Genomic DNA, 17,883 nt, shown 5'->3' on the forward strand with positions numbered 1-17,883 from the left:
AGGTGCCACCGCCCTGGAGCCAGGGGGTCTGGCCGAGCCTAATGCTCCCCTCTGGCCTGGCGACAAAGCTCCGTCTAAATTTAGCCTCTGGTCTAAGCCTGGGAGATTTACAGAACCACAGGTCCTGCAGCCAGATTGCCAGTAACCAGAGGGGAAGGGGGTGAGCCCCTCCTGCCGCCTCCTTCCCTGTCCAAGGTCAGAGCAGACTCCTCTCCGAGGGAGAGTTTCCCTTCATTCACTGCTTTCCTTGAGCCTGGGCTAGAGGCAGAGGAGGAAGAAATTCAGGCTCTGCTCCCCTCTCCAAGGAGGAGGTGGGGCAAGTGGAGAAGGGAGGAGAGAGGAGGGAGGAGGGAGGAGGGAGGAGGGAGGAGGGAGGAGGGAGGAGGGAGGAGGGAGGAGGGAGAGGGAGGAGGGAGGAGGGAGGAGGGAGGAGGGAGGAGGAGTTGGAGAGGAGAGAATGGGAGGAGAGGAGGGCAGCGAAAGGGGGAAATGGGGGGAGGGGGGAGGAGGAGAGGAGGCAGCAGCCTGGGCCCAGAGCAGGCAAGGGGCCGCAGTAGGCAGCACTGGGCTGAGGCTGCCTGCGACAGAGGGTGAGGGATGGGGATTCATGTGAAGGGGGCAGCTCATTATTTCCAGAGCCACTGGGCAGGCTTTCTGGAAGGGGAAACCTTAGCTATTCGGTTCTAATTATCAGGTGCTGGACACTGAGGGCGGTAACCAAAGCCCTCCCACCCCCAGCCTGTTCCTGGAGGTCCCTTTGCCCACAATGCCCACTCTCCCTTCCCGTCCTTATTCAGCCTCCAACTGGCCTGCAGAAACCAGGCCTCCCCTCCTTGTGTGTTCTGTGATCTCCGAAAGCCTGCAGCTCCCTCTCTCCTGGGCCCGTCTCCCCTGACCTGTGCCAAGCCCTGGGCCCTGCACACAGGTGTCGAGGGTGCAGGGAGAGGACAGGGGAAGGAAGGAGGAAATACCTGGACCCAAAACAGGGAGAGAGAGCTGGCCAGCAGGAGGCCCTATAACAGGACTCCAGGTCTGGAATCATCTCCTTGCTTATCGACTCATCTAATGTCCAGTTTGCCGAAAAGTCACCCTTTTCTGAATTGTTTTGTCATCTGAATGCCCCAACAGTAACTCAGCATTAAAATTAAACCACAGTAAAAGGAAAGTTTTGTTAAGTGAAGGGAATCTGCAGTGGGGCTATCTGGTTTGAATCCTGGCCCTGCCACTTGCCAGTCCAGTGACCTTGGGCTCATGATCTGGCCTCAGCTTACTCATCTGTAAAATGGGGATGATGGTGGTCTTATCTCGGGGGGCTGCTGTGAAGTTTACAGGAGATACTGTGTGCCAGTGCTGCTAACAGTGCCAAGCACATGGCGAGCCCTGTGTGGCTGCTAAATAGAACCAACACAATCAGCTTATTGAATAATCTGTCCTTCGGTGGAAATGACACCTTAAAAAAATCCAAATTTTGAATAAAGCGACATTAAACAAACCAGCAGAGGACTCCTAAGCCTGGTTAAAATGAGATAAAGTAGGAAATGACAGCTAAGAGGATACAGAATAGTTCCCTAACTCTGCAAATCTGAGACTTACTAGGAATGCAAAATTAAGTAGGCAGTGCCCTCAGACAAATTGCTTTTTAAAAAACACTTAAACATCAACAAAATAGCAAACACAGAGAGGGGGAAATTAGCTGGCCAGGTTAGAAAACACTCAGAAAGTGGCCGAATGTTTGGGAAACCATTAGATGAATTGGCTTCTGGCCCCTGAGGTTCCCGCCTGCAGACCCCGGGAGTGAGTGTGTGTGGGGCCTGGCCTTGCCTGGTGAGGGCGGGTCGGGCTTCTGACTTCTCTCTTGGCTGAGCCTTGATGGCTCCCACAGAAGCGCTGTCCTGAGCCCCTGGGGAGGGGAAGCATCTTGTGTCAAAGGTCAGAGGGGCTGGACTCAGCCAAGAGGGGCTGGCAGACTTCAGAGGCAAGCCACTCGAGAGGGTCAGATCCAGGGCGTAGGAACGCAGCAGCCGTGCTCATTGGCCTCCCTGAACCTCCATTTCCGGCTGGAAAGAACGGGCCCACCTTCCCGCGTTTTAGTAAAGCCCGGGGCACAGGGCCAGGGGCACCAGGAGCACAGCTGCCCCTCGGAGCAGCTTCCCGAAGGCCTCACTCAGAGGGCTCCCCCCGCCCCCCCCCTCCGGGCGCCAGGGTCAGGTTGGGCTCCTTGGGCCTCCTGCCATGTGGGCTGGGCCAGGGCCCTCCCCACTCAACCTCTCGTCTAGCTCCCTGCCCCTGAGATAGAAATCAGCCCGCCAGCACCCCCACCACCTCCTGCAGCCTCATGCCGCCTCTTCTTAGGGTGCGGGCTCCACGGACGTCCCCGCTGCCTGCTTTCCTCCAGGATCACCCCGTGGCCACCTGCCCTCCTGCCCACCTCCCACTGCGCCTCCCCAGTCCCCTCGGAGGCTCTCATTCCCCAGTGCACTTTGTCATTCAAATGACCAGAGTTTGTAATACACACTTTTCTTCCCACCAGTGTCTCCTTCTAGCTCTCACCCCCACAGGGCAGGAGGCACGTGCTGGGGTTTCTACCCCGGTGCCCGAGGGCCCTCCTGCCGCCTCCTACCCGCCGCCCGCTCCTGTTCTCGTGTCACAAAGGGCAGGAATCTCCGCTCATTTGGATGAGGACCCAGAAATAAATCCATCACCACGAAGGCCAGAGGGAGGAAGCGGAGCGGTGGGGCTGGGAGACCAGGGTGCATGTAGTTCCTCTCGAGCTGGTTATATCCCGAGTAACTTGGCACTGACACCCTCAGCATGGTGCCCGCCCTTCTCTACCCGAGCAGACCCGCCGGAGGGCAGGGCCCCGTGCCTTCGGCTTGATCTCTAGCGCCTGGCACAACACCACAGCTGCACTTATGGGGTGCGTGCTCCGTGCCCCGCAGGTACTCAGCACTTTACTGGCAGTATCTCTGCGGCTCCCCACGGCAGCCCTGCTCAGTAAGTACCGGCCCCATCCTCAGGAAACTGAGGCTTGGAAAATTCCAGTCACCTGCCCAAGGTCACACGTTAAGCAGCAGAGAAGGGACTTGCATCAGTCTGCGGGCAAAGGGCTTTGACAGTTGCTGGCTGCTCACCCACTAGCTGATATGCCTGTTGAATGAATGACTCCTCTGTGTCCATAAGGGCACAAAGAGGCCCAGGGAATGGTCCCCAGGCTGGTCTGTGTGGGACCAGGATGGGACCAGCCCCCTGACTTCCAGCCGGCTCAGTGCCCCGCAGAGCGTGCCTCCCGGGTCCCCGTGGCCCTCTGAGCCCTGGAAATGGGGTGGCTCTTTATGAAAAGTGTGGCCGAGGACAGGTCGCCCTCCCTCCCTGAGCCTCCGTGTCCGTATTTGTAAAGTGAGGGGAGGGTTAGAGAGCGACCCCTCCTGCCACCATCATGGGCAGCTGCGGAGCATGCCCTCCCCGCCTCCCAGGACTTCTTAGCTGCTCTCCATCCTCACCCCCTCCGCCTGCAGAAGCTGCCTCCGGCCAGAGGGCACCCACAGGGGAGGGGACAGGATAGACTTGAGGAGGGGCACGTGGGGACACTAGGCGGTCAGCAGGCTGCCCCATCCTCGCTGCTGTTAGTTTCAACTCGGCCCACCCCCTCACCCACACAAGGACCCTCAGCCCCAACGCGCCGCCAAGCCCAGAGCCTCCTTCACAGGCCCAGGAACTGAGACCCCCACCCCCCTAGTCAGGACGGCACGGAGCTCCAGCTCCCGGCGCCCCCACCCTGAGACATGACTCCTGCTCCCCCCACTTACTTTGAGCAGAGGCAGGAGGAGGCAGAGCAGGCAGAGGAGAGGGTGTGGGATGTGGAGGAGGCCCGAGGGCCCCTCGGGACCCCCCATGCCCTGTGATTAGGGACAGGAGCGCACCTCCCAGCTCAGATGTCCCGCCCTGCCTGCCTTTTCTCCAGAGCTAGTGGGACCGCCTTCCCCACCCAGCAAGGAGGAGGCCACTGGGGTGAGGCCCTGGGCTCGAGGTATTCTTCGCCCCCCCCATCCCCACAGAGCAGTGACACCGCCCACAGCCCCCCCTCCAGGTTATTTATAGCGGGTGCTGGGCAGCCGCTTCTCCCCTGGCAGCCAGGGACCAGACTTCCTGGAGCTGCAGAGAAGGGGTTAATTCCTTTGCCCAGGCTGTAGCCACCTGCGGCCCCCCCCCCCCCCACAGAGGGATTGAGAAGATGAGGGGGCCTGGCTGTGGCTTCCCAGCCCCGGCTCATATTCCAGTTGTCCGGGAAGCCTTGTCAGGAGCCAGTGCCTGTTGGGACATGGGGAAGTTGAATGTGAATGCGGATGAAAGAATCTCACTGTATCAATGATGACCTGGGCCGTGCACTGTGGGTAGGTAAGAGAATGTTCGTAGGAAACACACCCAGGGTTAAATGTGTACTTAGGGACACCAGGTTTCCAACTGCCTTTTAAATGGCTCAGAAATACGGACACACACACATAGATACACACACACACACACACACACACACACACACACACAGAAAAATGAAACAGACGGTCAATAGGTAACGGGTATCTGGGTATACTTTGCATCATTCTCCCAACTTTCCTGTAAATTGGAAATAAAATGCTAAAAAGCAATGAAAAACTCCAAAACAACAAGGACAGCAAATGCAGCCATGGCAGGACCCACCTGGAGATTCTGAGGGCACAGGTTGGGCAGCTGGGCACTGGTGTGTTTCAGTGGGTTGCCCGTGTGTGTGTGTGTGTGTGTGTGTGTGTGTGTGTGAACAGGTCCAACCTGGGGCGGGTCAGGCTCAGGAGGTAAGGCCTGCCTGGGAGCCACAGCAGCCTTGGGACCTGTTCTGACCGGTGGGCTGGTGCAGGGTTTAAAGGCTTAGCAGTCGTCAGGCTCTGAGCGAAAGCATCTGAGGAATGTGATTAGTGGGGCCCCAAGCTTTCCCAGGAGGTGCACAGGTGGGCCCAGCCCTGGAGGACTCAGCCAAGTTCAAGAAACTCTGATACTGTGTCCACTCTGGTATCCCTGGCCTCAGGTCCTCCTCCTCTCTGCCCCTTCCTTCAGGCAGCCTTCCCTGATTGCTCCCACAACCCCCTCCGCTGAAATCTCACAGGCCTGGGTCTTGGCCCCTGGCTTTTGCCTGATGTGGACAAGTCTCTGAATGCCTTTTGGAGGGAGATGGTCTCTAACCAGCTTGGGCAGAGCCTGGCTCTCTCCCTCCTCTTTTACCTCTTCTCCCTCCTCCTCTGTTGCAGGCAGCCTCGTCCCAAGGGTGCAGGAGACCCTATAAGAAACGCGGAGGAAGAATCAACCTCAAGGCCAACCTCTGAGTGTGGGAGTGCGCCAGCAACGGGGAGGGGTATGGAACCCCGAGACCTGGGCATGAGTCGCTGTGAGGGGGCTTGAGAGATAGTACAGGCGCGGGGGCAGCTCAGGGCAGGGATGGAGGGGACTGGGGGGTGGTGTGCTGCCGGAGCACCTTGAAGGATTTGAACGAGGGAGGAGGGAGGCCTTGACTCAAGGTGGAGCGTCAGGGTGGACGGAGGCAGGAGCTGGGGCGTGCAGGCTGGCTCAGCCACTGGCCGGAGGGGAACTCCAGGTGTCGCCAGCGCCCGGGCCCTATGTTGTCAGGGAGGCTGGGCCTTCGCCTGCATCTCACTTCTGGGGACTGCTTTTCCTTCTCCCCTGCCAGCCTCTCCCTGGAACACTTCCTCCCAAACCACAGCAGGTGTCTCCTCATCTCAGCCCCCGGAACCTGCCTACGGAGCCTGGAAGGGCAGGGAAGCCTGGACTTGAACCTTCTAACTGTATCGGGTTAAAGACAAACAACAGCAGCAAACCCCGAGCCCCCTGGGTGTGCCTCGGAGGACTGCGGCTGGTGGAAGAGACCCTGCCCGCAGCTGTGAGCTGGCAGGCTGACAGGAACTGCTATCTAGAACCTTCTGTTCGTGGGGGCCTCCCCTGGGGCTGATGGGAGCCTCTTCGTTTTTGAAAATGCCTTCATGGCTATTGTGGCTATGAAAGACGAACTCAGCGAGGTCTAGAAGGCAGGTGGGTGGTTTGCTTCGTAAAGAGGTGGGTCTCGTAGATGTAGCTTGGCGTCTGCGATGGAGAAGATGCGAGGGCTTGGGTCTGGGCCGGGGGCAGGCCAGGCCCGAGGCAGAGGGGCGGCGGAGGGGCTCTCCTGGGGTGTGGCTGGTCAGTGAACATCAGCAAGGGCCTGCACAGCGGCAGGGTCACGGCGTGAGGGGAGGTGCTGTGCGTGCGGGTGAAGGGTGGGCGGGGGTGGGCAGCTGCCGGAGGTGGGAGGGGGGACTGGCCATCTCTTAGTTTGGTCCAGAATGGTTCTGTCCTGAGAAAGGCTCTGTCCTCTATCTAGTGTTTCTCAACAATTTTTTCCATGAGCACCTCCTCCCTCCCAAGGAGCCTTTTTAGAATTTCCCCCTGATAGCCCCCATGAAACTTTAACACCACAGGGAACTGCACGCCGGGGTCTGTGGTTCTGTGGAGCCACAAACCATGGGAACATCCAAGTTTGCTCTGCTCCTCAAGCCCCACCTTTTGCCCCCTTGAGGGTCATGCTCTCCTCCAAACGTGGTTTGCCTGGTAGTGGGCCACCCACGGTGCAGGCGTCCAGGCTGGGTAAGTGAGAGGGCCTCCCCGTAGTGGCCAGAGTTGATTGGTACCAAGATGACCGGCTGATCTGAAAGGACTCAGTCAGAGTCCTCCCTGGGAGTTTTAACTTGGCATCACAGAGGTGGACTATTTCTCCGTCTTGGAGACGGTGAGAGATGCCACGTGTGGAAGCCACATGGCTGTGCGGTGAGCCGAGCAGAGGGAAGAGCTGAGGGAACGAGCTGCTGCATTCCAGCGAGGAGCAGGGGAGATGGGGGAGAAAGCGCCAGGGGCCTCCCAGGCCCTGGGGACGCCCACGTGCCTCTGCCCAGCCAGCGGGAAGTGTGTCTCTGCCGCTCACTCCCCTAGGAATTCTGACCCAGTGCGAAGGGACCAGGAATTGAACAGAGTAGAATTCAGAGTAAAAAGTGACCAGGGACTTGGAAAGGTGACCAGGGGCCTGTCCCCATGTCTGGGAACCAGGACGATTGAGGAGAGTCCAGACTTTCTGTACATCTAATGGCTGGGCAGCCGGGTCATTGTAGGTAAAAAGGAAAGGGTAGTTCTGGAGGACTGCCCCCCCCACCCATGAAACTTTAATACCACAGTACACTGTGGGGTTCGTAGGGACACTTGGGTTCCCTGTGTCTCTGAGCAAGGAGGGACAGGGCTGGTTGTTTCTGGAAGGCTTGCTCGAACAGCAAGGTGGTCATGGTTTGGAGACATAAGTCTGGAGTTAAGGAGAGAGCAGAGTGGGCCGGTACAGCAGCCCAGGCAAGAGATGAGGGGGTACCTCAGTCCAGAGTGGGGTCCATCCTGTCCTGCAGGACCACCACACTGGCCCGTCTCTCATCTGGGGCTGAGACTGCTGGTACCAGGGCTGTAACAGATGGGGTTGCCTGGGTCCACCCCCCTCCCCCGAGCTTATGGCCAGGTGACATCTTGTCCCCCAGGTGTGTGAGGCCATCTCCTTGTTTTAGCTGTGGTCACACTGATTTAGTCTCGGGCGACAGCGTATGCTTTGGCGATGCCATTGCAGACCACAGTTTTAGAGCATCGCTGGGAGGACAGCCATTGACTGTGCTCATCGTGTATTTTTGCTTGCTGCGGCTTCTGTGGGATGTTGCTTTGATCTCTCCCGCTCTTGTTTTCTCCTGCAAAATCCGGGACCAGGGCGGCCAGGTCCAAGTAGGAGTTGTGATCACCTCTCGTCACTCATCTCTGAAGAAAACCAAGTCATCGTGTCTGATAGATAGGGATGAAGTCAGCTCTGGAGGAGGTTTTACCTGCTTGTGAAGTTTGTGTTGGGGAGCAGCTGTGGGACTTGTCTTTTCTGGGTTAGTTCGGGCTCCAAGGGGCCCTGGGGCCTGGCTCTGGGTTTTCATGTCTGTGGTTTCACAGCTGTCCTCCTGTCCCCTCTGCGGCCACCGTGGGCTGCCAGCCTCTGCTCCTCCCCGGGGAAGGGGTCCCCTCTGTGGGCCTCCCGCTGCTCCGTGCCCCTGGCCCCTGTGATGCTCGTCTCACTCCCTTCACCTTTCCCCCAATTCCCGTCACTGTAAAGTGAAGTCACAGCACCTCCCGTGGAGGAACAGGGTAGGGATCAAGTGAGGACAGGTGTCATCAACCACTTCCCAGAAATGCTGTTTTGTGTCTTCGAGGTCAGTCAACAAACATTGAGGACCCACTATGTGCAAGACCCTGCACAAGGCATGACCATGGGTGCCTAGAACAGAGTAAGTCACTGCACAGCTCATGGTCTCAGTTCCAGCTGGAGACGTAGAGGCCGAAGCTGCACGAACAGCAAGGCCTTGGGGTTAATTCAGGGGCACCGGCTCGCCAGCACATTCAAGCCCCCCAGTCATGGAGGGCGAGGCTTACTAGGGCACCTGCTTTCGGGTCAGATCAGGACAAAGTGCAGGAATCAACCGGTCAGGCTCCTGCAGGGTCTCCGGGTTTGGGAGAGAAGCGCCAGCAGGAGGCTGTGCTCTGTGGCCAGCCGTTCACAGAGCAGTTCTCCTCAGCAGCGTCGCCCCCGTGGGTCAGCTGGTGCTCGGTCCTTCCCTGGTCCCTCCTGTGGGCCCAGCCCTGTGTCCGCTCACCCCGGGGAGGACAGGAAGAGGCGGCCCAGGCTGGTCCTGGCTCCATTCTCCGGGGGGATGACTCCCCCAAAGTGAGGGAACACCCAGGCTGGGGGTGACGAGGAGGATGGACGGCTATGGGGGCTGGGACTGTCTGTGAGGAAGAGATGGAACCCAAGGATGGAGACAACGGGATGCTGGAGGGAAAGAGGGAAAGAGTCATTCTTGTTGCCTTGTGTTAGGAAGGTCATCGCTGCTCTTAGAGGAAACATGTGTGTTGGGGACGTGAAAGTCTCACACCCAACCCTTCACCTCTGACCTCCACGCAGTGGGCTGTGAGAGAACCTGGCTCTGTGATAACAACAGCTCGTGTGTATAAAGCCTCGTACTCGGCTTGGCAGGATTCCAATCCCTTTCAGGCACCGTGTGGACTTACATAATCCGCACAGACCTCACTGCTCTCTGTGTTTGAGGGCTGAAGAAACCAAAGCTCAGGGAGGTTAGGGTATGGGCCCAAGGTCACAGAGCCAATCACCAGCCACCCAGGAGTCGAACCCAAGCAGTGTGAGTCTGAAGCACTGTGCTGGGGTGTCTGGCTGCAGAGAGGACCCCGCAAGCTCTGCAGGTCCTTACAAATACCCTCCTGTTCCCCAGGATTTGCTGTGAAATGAGACTATTAGCTCTACCCCCGCTCAACTCTGCCACGGAATCTCAGAGCCCACCTGGGCACCAAGCATCCACCCCTTTGGCCGTTCTTACCAGGAGGCTGTTTGTGAAGGGAGAGTTGGACTTTCACACAAAAGCTTTTCATTTCCCTTAAGAAAGACAGTGCTCTCAGACTGAGCCCTGGAGCCATTGATTCGGATAATTGGAGGTAGGAGGCATGTATCTGTGCGGAGAAATGCATGGGCCGCACAGGCTGCTAATGCTCCCTTTGGCAGGTGTATAGAATACTGACAAAGGAAATTCAAATGGTGCTGCACTTATTCGCTGGGCTGCTTGGGAAAAGGGGGACTGGTTTTGGAACAGAGCATAAATACCATCACAGGTGTCCTCAAATACTGATTCTGTGCAGGGTCCTCTATACTATAGGGTGCACGTAGGAGGGGCGCAGGCCGAAGCGGAACTGCCTGTTGGCATTGCATCTGCTGCATTCTAGCGGCGTGACCCTGGGAACACGCCAGTGACTTCGGCTCTCTGGGTCACAATTCCTTTTGCAAAGTGTTTTTCGTGAGGTTGTTTACACAAATGTCATACCATACAGGTGCTCGTTGGCTTAACAGTATGTTTTAGCGACCTCTCAATGTCAGCACGTTTGTGCTATGTGTCACTTATGTGTGTAGACTATGTGTGTTATCTGTGCTTTGGCCAAAATGTGGCATAAAGTACCACGGCTGGCGGCGGCCCGTGTGACACGCTGCTCTTGTTAGCGGAGACGTGCACACTTCCAGTCGCAGTTACTGACAGGGCCTCTGTGTGCAGCGTGGGCAAGCATTTCCCTGGTGCAGACTCAGCAGGGGGCTTGCTGAACTGGAGGAAACGGACCTTTTGTATTTTAAGGAGGCTGCTAACCCCCCTGCCCTCCGGCCCCTGGGACCCAGTATGTCCTTCCTCCGTCGGCAGCAGTTCTGGTGGATCTTCACTTGGCCAATCTGGTGAATCACAGCCTGGCTTTCATTTGCGCGTCCCCGATTGCTCACGAGGCTGAACGTATTTCCATAGACACCACGGAAGGAGGAGAGTGACGGCTCCGGGAAGACCGATCCTGGGCTGGTTCAGGAGCGATGCCCCTGGGACCCGGGTGGGTGGTGCAGGATGAGGAGGGGGTCCGACACGGAGAACAGTAGCGTCACCCAGCCAACCAGACACAGGCCTGAACCTAAGGCGTCCTCAGCGCCTGGGGTCCCTCTAACTGAATGTCCCTCACTCTCAGAACTGTCATTATCTGAACCTGGGAGCTTGAGTGGTGAGGATTATAGCCTTTTGGCTGCAATGTGTTTGAGTTGTCTATTGTTGCATAACAGATCACCCCAAACGTAACGTTAAAACAACAGCAGTCCCTGACTTGCTCGTGTTCTGTGATTTGGGGAAGGCTCAATGGGGCAGTCATGAGTTGTCTGATGAGGCTGGAGCATTCAAGAAGTCTTCTTCATTCACAGGCCTGGAGCCTGGGCTGGGCTGGCTGAACCAGCTGGGGCCTGTGTGTGTGTGGTGGTGGTGGCGGGGGGCACAGATTTCTCTCTGGGGCCCCTCCAAACAGCATGGCTCAGCCCTGCCCAGGAGCCCCTGTGGGCATGTGGCTGCCCACGTAGGCAGAGTTGGGACCAGGAGCAACTAGGGACTGCCTCTAGCCAAAGTAGGGGTCCCGCCAATTGGGAAAAGAATGGTGGGTTTGTGGAGAAGGAAGAGATATTGCCCTGACCTCACAGCCCAACTCATTGTCCCGCTCTCCCCTTCAAAGCCCTGCTCACATTTGGGCTCCTTGGAGAAGGCCGATGAGACAGCCAGAGGTAAGGAAGCATTGCACACACACAGTCGTGGGCTGAATGCTTGTGTCCCCCCGACCCCCCCAATTAATACGTCAAAGTCCTCACCCCCATGTGATGGAGTTAGGAGATGGGCCTTTGGGAGGAGCTTAGACTTGGATGAGGCCATGAGGAGGAGGCCCTCATCGTGGGGTTTTTGTCCTGTGTATCTGCTCCTATCACACCCAGCGCTGTGGTGCTTAATGAGATGCACACAGACTCCACAGAGCGCCCGGAGAGCCCCGGGAAAGGTTCCTCTGTTTATTTCCAGTTGGAATCTTCAGCGATTCTCGGAGCTTTTCCTTGGAAAGGCTTTCGTGGGGCAGCTTGGAGCCCACACCATGGCCACTCAGCAAACATCAGCTGGGAAAGGCCACGTGCTTTCCACGAAAGCTCCTCATCTCCAGGCTCAGCCTCCAGGAGACAGGGCCTGGCCAGGCAAGCCGTGGGCAGACGCCCTGGCCGCGTCACTGGGGCGCTCCCCTTCCCCCAGCCAGGCCCAGGATTGGCGGTGGCTCCCAACTGCCCAGAGACTAAGTCCAAACTCCTCCTCTGCTCCTGCAGGGGGGTCAGCCTGCAGGGGGGTGTCCCTTTTGGCAGGGGGCGCAGCCTGTGCAGAAGCGTGGCGGTGTGACCTGGCGTGGCTGACTGTGCTTACTGAGCGAGGATGGGGAGCAAGTCTTCCCAAGTCATCCGGGACTTCCTGTATCTCCTGCCCTGACCACGGAACTCCAGGAGCACCCCCTGCGCTAGAAGAACGAAAATACCCCTTGGAGGGGCAGTGCCCTTCTGAGGTGAGGGCCACTGGCGGGAATGTAACCGGCAGGCCCAGGCCGGGTGGGGCTGGATGCATGGAGGAGTCGGGGGGGGGGGGGGGGTGGACGGGGACGGGGATGGAGGGGTGAGAAGGACCCGAGCAGGACTGTGAGCCAGGGAAGGGGCTGTGCCTGGGCCCCGTGTCCTGCCCATGGGGTCCTCCCACTCCCAGAACAGAGCCACAGCCTATCAGCCTCCCCAGGGCTGGGCACGAGGCCTTTCCTCTCCTCTCCACCCCACTCCTTCCCCACCTTCACCCCCCCCCCCAACTACTGCTGACAGTGGGTGTCAGAGAGGGCTCTGTGTGTAGGACACGCATGGCAAGCTGGCCGGAGCCCTGAGCCTTTGCCAGGACAATACGGGTGCCCTGGTTCTCAGCATGGTGAGACCTCCCTCCAGGAAAGCCCGCAGATGGGCAGGGTATGTCCTCATGACAGGGAGGACTTGGCCTTCTAGGCCCTAGGAGTCCCCTTCCTGCCCCCCCCCCCCCCCCCCCCCCGCCGCCCGACGTCCTTCATGTATGAGGTGTCCTGGCCTGGGGTAGCCAGCCACTGGGCCAGAGCCACTGCCATTGACTGGCCTGGGGCAGAGGCCACTGGGTCCTGTCAGCTGTGGGGCTGGACCTCCGCCTCTCCCAGGCCTTCCTGGAGTCAGGACTCCTGTCCCTACTCAAGAGGCGGCCTGGCCCTTCTCCCGGAGGGACAGGCGGCAGGGGCCACCCATTCGAGACTCCCCAGGGGCTGGGCTCTTCCCCTGGTGGCTGGCTCTGCAGAAGCAGGGCTGGACTGGCACTGTTGATATGTTAGGTTGCCTAATGCAATTCCACCTTGACTTTGCATAGCCTTTCGTTTGCTTTTTAAAGTCTTGTCACATCAACCCATTCAATGCAGCACCTCTCCCCAGGGCCTGGATCAGCCAAAGCCTTCTCATCCCCAGACGTAAACCCTGTGTGTGGGGTGGGGGGTGGGGGTGGGGAGTTCGGGAGGCCACTCAGACCGGCCAGTGGGCAGCCCCCATAGATAGCCCCCACCCCAACAGAAAGATGAATGGGGGCCTCATGACCGCCATGGTCCCCCAATCCCCTCATCTGTGTGGACAGTGCAGAGGGAGACAGCCAGTGGGCATGTGCCTGGAGCAGCTTATTAGCATAACCGGGTCCACAGGCATCTTGGAGGGAGCTGGCAGCTTAGCCACCAGCCTGCCACTTGGAGTCATGCAAATTGCTGAATTTGGTTTTAATTTATTTGCAGATGAACATCCCTCCCAGAGGTGGGAGGAGGGGGAGTGCACAATCTCGTTTTAATTATTTGGGGCGTTATTGACAGAGCCCTCTGAGCTGTGCGCAGACCTCAGGGCAACTGATTTCCAATGAGGCCCCCTTCCTTCTTGACTGCTCCTCACAATTACATCACAAGACATGGTCCAGGGTCCAGGCTGAGCCCCTGCCTACCGCCCCTGCTGCAGGGCCCCTCCCCTTGTCTCTGCTACTCTCTGCCTCAGGCCTTGAGAACAGAGCTTTGGTGAGAGCCTCTGAGCCCCATCCTAGGCACAGGTGGAGGTGGCCAATGCAGAGGCGTGAGGGCCCCAGGAGCCTCTTCACACTCTCCCCTCACTGGGCCTGGAGGTCAGTCCCATCCTGTCACTCCTCTCCTCCAGTGCCTGCAATGGCTCCCACCTCATGCAGAGGAAGAGCCCGGCCTCACAGCAGCCCACAAGGTTCTCCGTGCATGTGGACATGAGTGCACATGTGCACACACAGTTCTACATGAAGAACACACTCACCACTCACACACATGCCTGCAGGCACATGTGTCCCCTGTGTGTGCACATACAGACCCTTGCATGAACAACACACACATCCAGATGTGTGCAGGCACCCATGTCCTGCATGCACGCACACACAGATGCTGCGTGAACAGCCCCCCCGCCCCCCCCTCTCTCTCTCACACACACACACACACACACACACACACACACACACACACACACACACACAAACACAGTCCGGGAACTTGCAAGGCACTCTCCCAGCTCAGGGCCTTCACTCTGGCTGTGCCCTCTGCCCAGATACCTGCTTGGCTCCCTCTCTTAGCTCTTGCCTGAACTGTCACCTCATAGAGGCCCTTCCTAGCCACACTGCAGTGGACACCGGTGTGCCCCACCCAGGCAGCTCCCCCTCCAGCAGACATTGCCCTTGCAGAACGAGGGCTACCTCCCCTGGACCGTTTCTCTGCCTCTCCCTTTCCACTGCTGGGGCAGCCCGCAGCCACTGACGGACAGATGGACAGACAGGGGCGAAGGCATCGAGGGGGGCTGACGCCTTTCTGCCATGCACGCCCCAGAGCTCCCTGGGGACCGGCCTGCAGCCAGGATCCCGCTGACACCACATCCATTCCGCGTGCACGCCTGCCTTCCTTCCATTCACCACGTGCACGTATCCCGAGCCAGCCCTGCTCCGGGCTGGGTGGAAGGCTCACACTATGTAGAACTGTGAACCCCATTGCTCGCCTACATCCTTTCCGTTTCCTGCTGGTCTTCCTGCTTTATTGTTCCTAACTTTTCCTCTTCTAATATACCATTTTACTCATTTTTTCCTCCCAACTTAGAAGGCAAAGTCCTACTTAAGAGACAGGGTTTTATCTGTTTTGTTCTCTCTGTTCACTGCCTGCACACAGTAGGTGCTCAGTAAACAGTGATCTAATGATCATCCACATTTTATAGACCCGGCATCTGAAAGCTCCTTCTTGCGTGTTAGAGCCAGGATTCAAACCCAGGTCTGCCTGTCTGTTGACGGAGTTATGTAGATCCATAAGCCGCCTTTCTGGCCCCTTCGCCCTGCGGTAACAGCACCCACTTGGTAGGTGTGAGGGCACAGCTAGCGTGGAGCCCACACTCTCATGTACTTACTGTGTGGCCCTAGGCCTCAGCTCCCACCTCTATACAGTGGAGACACTTTGAATCACTCGGCAATTATTTACTGAGCACCCAGCATGTGCCAGGCACTGTGCTAGGTGTTGGGGATGGACACAGTCTTGCCATTGAGGAGCATGTGGTCTAGTGGGAAAGTCTGATGTAGCACAAACACTTCCAAATAATTAAATAATTGCCCGAGAATTAAATACAGCTCCGCACAGCCTTGCCTGGCTTAGGGGAGATGTGAGCTCACCTCCGCACAGGGGCCCCAGTGTGAGTTAAGTGCCTTCTCCCTTATACACCTGCCCCCTGCAGCAGCTTCTCTGCTGGGGGAGGCTTGGCACAACCTCAACACCAAAAGGTGGCCAGAGCCGGGAGATCTCTTTCCTATGGAGGCCTCGGGCACAGGCCCTCTCGCCACCTCTGCCACAGCTTTCTGCCCTGCACTGCCCTCTAGTGACCACGAGGAGACATTGCCATCTCACATAGCCCCATCTCTGCAGCCAGGACCGGAGACCCAGCTGATGTGGTAGGAGGAGATTGCCTGTTGCTGACCTCTGACATAAGACGCAGGGACCCCCAAGAGCACAGTGGAAGCAGTTTGGAAACACTGGGATTGCGCAGAAAGATAGCAAACGGAGGCTGCCCTTTTCCCTGGGTGAGGGGTCCTGACTCAAACGTCCTATCACTACCCTTTCCTGCATACCTCGTCGGGAGCTGATCAGAGCTGGAACAAGGGCTGGAGTCCGGGGTGTAGCAAGGACAGGTAGGTAGGAGGTCTCGACTGGTTCAGGGGGCCCATGTGGTGGCTGCAGGACACGAGGCAACATCCAGTTGTGGAGGGACCTCGTTCCGAGGGCCGAGGTTTCAACAGGGCAGAGGAACGGCTGTGTTTGTCTGGGAGGCTGCTCGGTGGACGATGGACCGGGGTTGGGACTTTGGGAATGGACAGCCCAGTGAGGGGCCCACGCTACATTCAGAGAGCACGAGGGCCTTCGTGTGGGCCAGGCTTGGTGGAGAAAGGCTGACACCCCTCCCGCATCCCAGAGAGGACATGCCAAGCCCAGTGCCATGAGCCAGCTGGAATGTGAGCTGACTGGCCGTGTGGGCAAGGAGGGTCTTAAGACCTAGGACCTCATAAAGGTTCTTCTAGGGTCATGACCCTAGGCCTTCCCAAAGGTCTGAGAGCCCATGCTCTTGGCCAACCAGCTGACTCCCTCCCGGGCTGGCCTGGTTTAGCTGACCCCTCTCTGAGGCTCCATGGTCAGCCAGGTCCATGGCAACCTGGCCTCACAGGGGCCCTGGGGCAGCCGCCTCAGAATCTCTATTCCTCTCCACTGATGACCAGATGGTAGAACCTTTCCTCCTTCCCCCCCTTCCTTTCTTCCTTCATGCCTACCTGCCTCCCTGCCAGGCGCATCTATCTATCTATCATCTATCTATCTATCTATCTATCTATCTATCTATCTATCTATCTATCTATCTGTCATCTCTTTCCTTTTCCCTCTATCGTCTATATCTGCTGTGACTGCATTACACGTAGTGGCATGGACCCACCACCCAACCTGGCCCTCAGATACAGTCAAGACTTACGTGTGTTTCTCCCTATTCCTTCCCCCTGCCACTTGATGTAATCACTAACATGAATTTTATATTTACCATTCCCTTGTTTTTAAAAATACTTTTTATCACATAGTTTTAGTCATGTATGAACTTTGTAACAGAGTAATTTGCTCTGTGTTATCTTGTAGGATTTGCTTTTCATCAGCCAATATAAGATAGCTGCAATGCAGGAAGGAGAGAGAAGATGCGTAGAGGTTATAATGTGATCTGTGGTGTTACAGTGATTTCCTCAGGAGCCTGGGGAGTGTGGTATGCTTGCTTCCCACGTGTGATTGCAAGGGGATTTTATTGTATTATTATTTAAATTTTTTATTGATTTTAGAGAGGAAGGGGGAGAGAGAGAGAGAGAAACATCAATGATGATAGGGAATTATTGATCTGCTGCCTCCTGCACACCCCACGCTGGGGATTGAGCCCGCAACTCTGGAATGTGCCCCGACCAGTAATCGAACTGTGACCTCCTGGTTCATAGGTCAATACTCAGCTACCGAGCCAGGCCAGCCAGGCTGCCAGGGGATTTTAGACGAATGCATAACTTTCCACTTAGGTGTGTGTTTTAATGTGTATTAGAGATTTAACAAACACATCCAGCATGTGATTTGGGGAATATTACTGCCTGGAAGCACTTTCCTTTTAAAATAAACTTAAAAATATGTCTTGTAGGTTAAAAAATCCATAAGTGACAGTAGGTGTTATGGGCTCAATTGTGTCCCTCCAAATCCACATGTTGAAGCCCTAAACTGCTATCTCAGAGAGTGCCTGCATATGAAAACAGAACCTTTAATGTGGCCAATAAGTTAAAACGAGATCATTAGGCTGGGTCCGAATCCAATATGTCTGGTGTTCTTTAAAATTTTTCCCCCTTTTTTACTGATTTCAGAGAGAGGAAGGGAGAGGGAGAGAAAGATAGAAACATCAATGATGAGAATCATTAATTGGCTACCTCCTGCATGGCCCTTACGGGGGATCGAGCCCACAACTCCGGCATGTGCCCTGACCAGAAATCAAACCGTGACCTCCTGGTTCAAAGGTTGATGCTCAGTCACTGAGCCACACTGGCCCGGCTGGTGTCCTTGTAAGAAGGAGAGGTAAGGACACAGGCAAGCACAGAGGGAAGACCATGTGAGGACCTAGGGAGAGGACATAGGGGAGAGGCCTCAGAAGGTTCCAAACTTGCTGACACCTTGACTTTGGACCCTTACTCTCTGGAGTTGTGAGGAAGTACCTTTCTGTTGCCCGAGCCTCTCCTGCTGTACTTGTCCAGCAGCACCAGCACACTCATCCACTAGGTG

At 56.9% G+C, this 17,883-nt stretch overlaps 1 protein-coding gene across 1 annotated transcript in view; it reads right to left on the minus strand.

Moving 5' to 3' along the window:
- CRHR2 (corticotropin releasing hormone receptor 2) overlaps positions 1 to 3,921 on the minus strand; it is a 29,447-nt gene extending 25,526 nt beyond the window's left edge. Inside the window, exon 1 of the mRNA XM_059656168.1 lies at positions 3,807 to 3,921. Coding sequence (XP_059512151.1) covers positions 3,807 to 3,893 — 87 coding nt within the window. The 5' untranslated portion in view covers positions 3,894 to 3,921. The remainder of the gene's footprint in view (positions 1 to 3,806) is intronic.
- Between the last annotated feature and the right edge of the window lie 13,962 nt (positions 3,922 to 17,883).

The sequence above is a fragment of the Myotis daubentonii genome, chromosome 10, assembly GCF_963259705.1.
Source record: "Myotis daubentonii chromosome 10, mMyoDau2.1, whole genome shotgun sequence".
Taxonomy (NCBI): Eukaryota; Metazoa; Chordata; class Mammalia; order Chiroptera; family Vespertilionidae; genus Myotis; species Myotis daubentonii.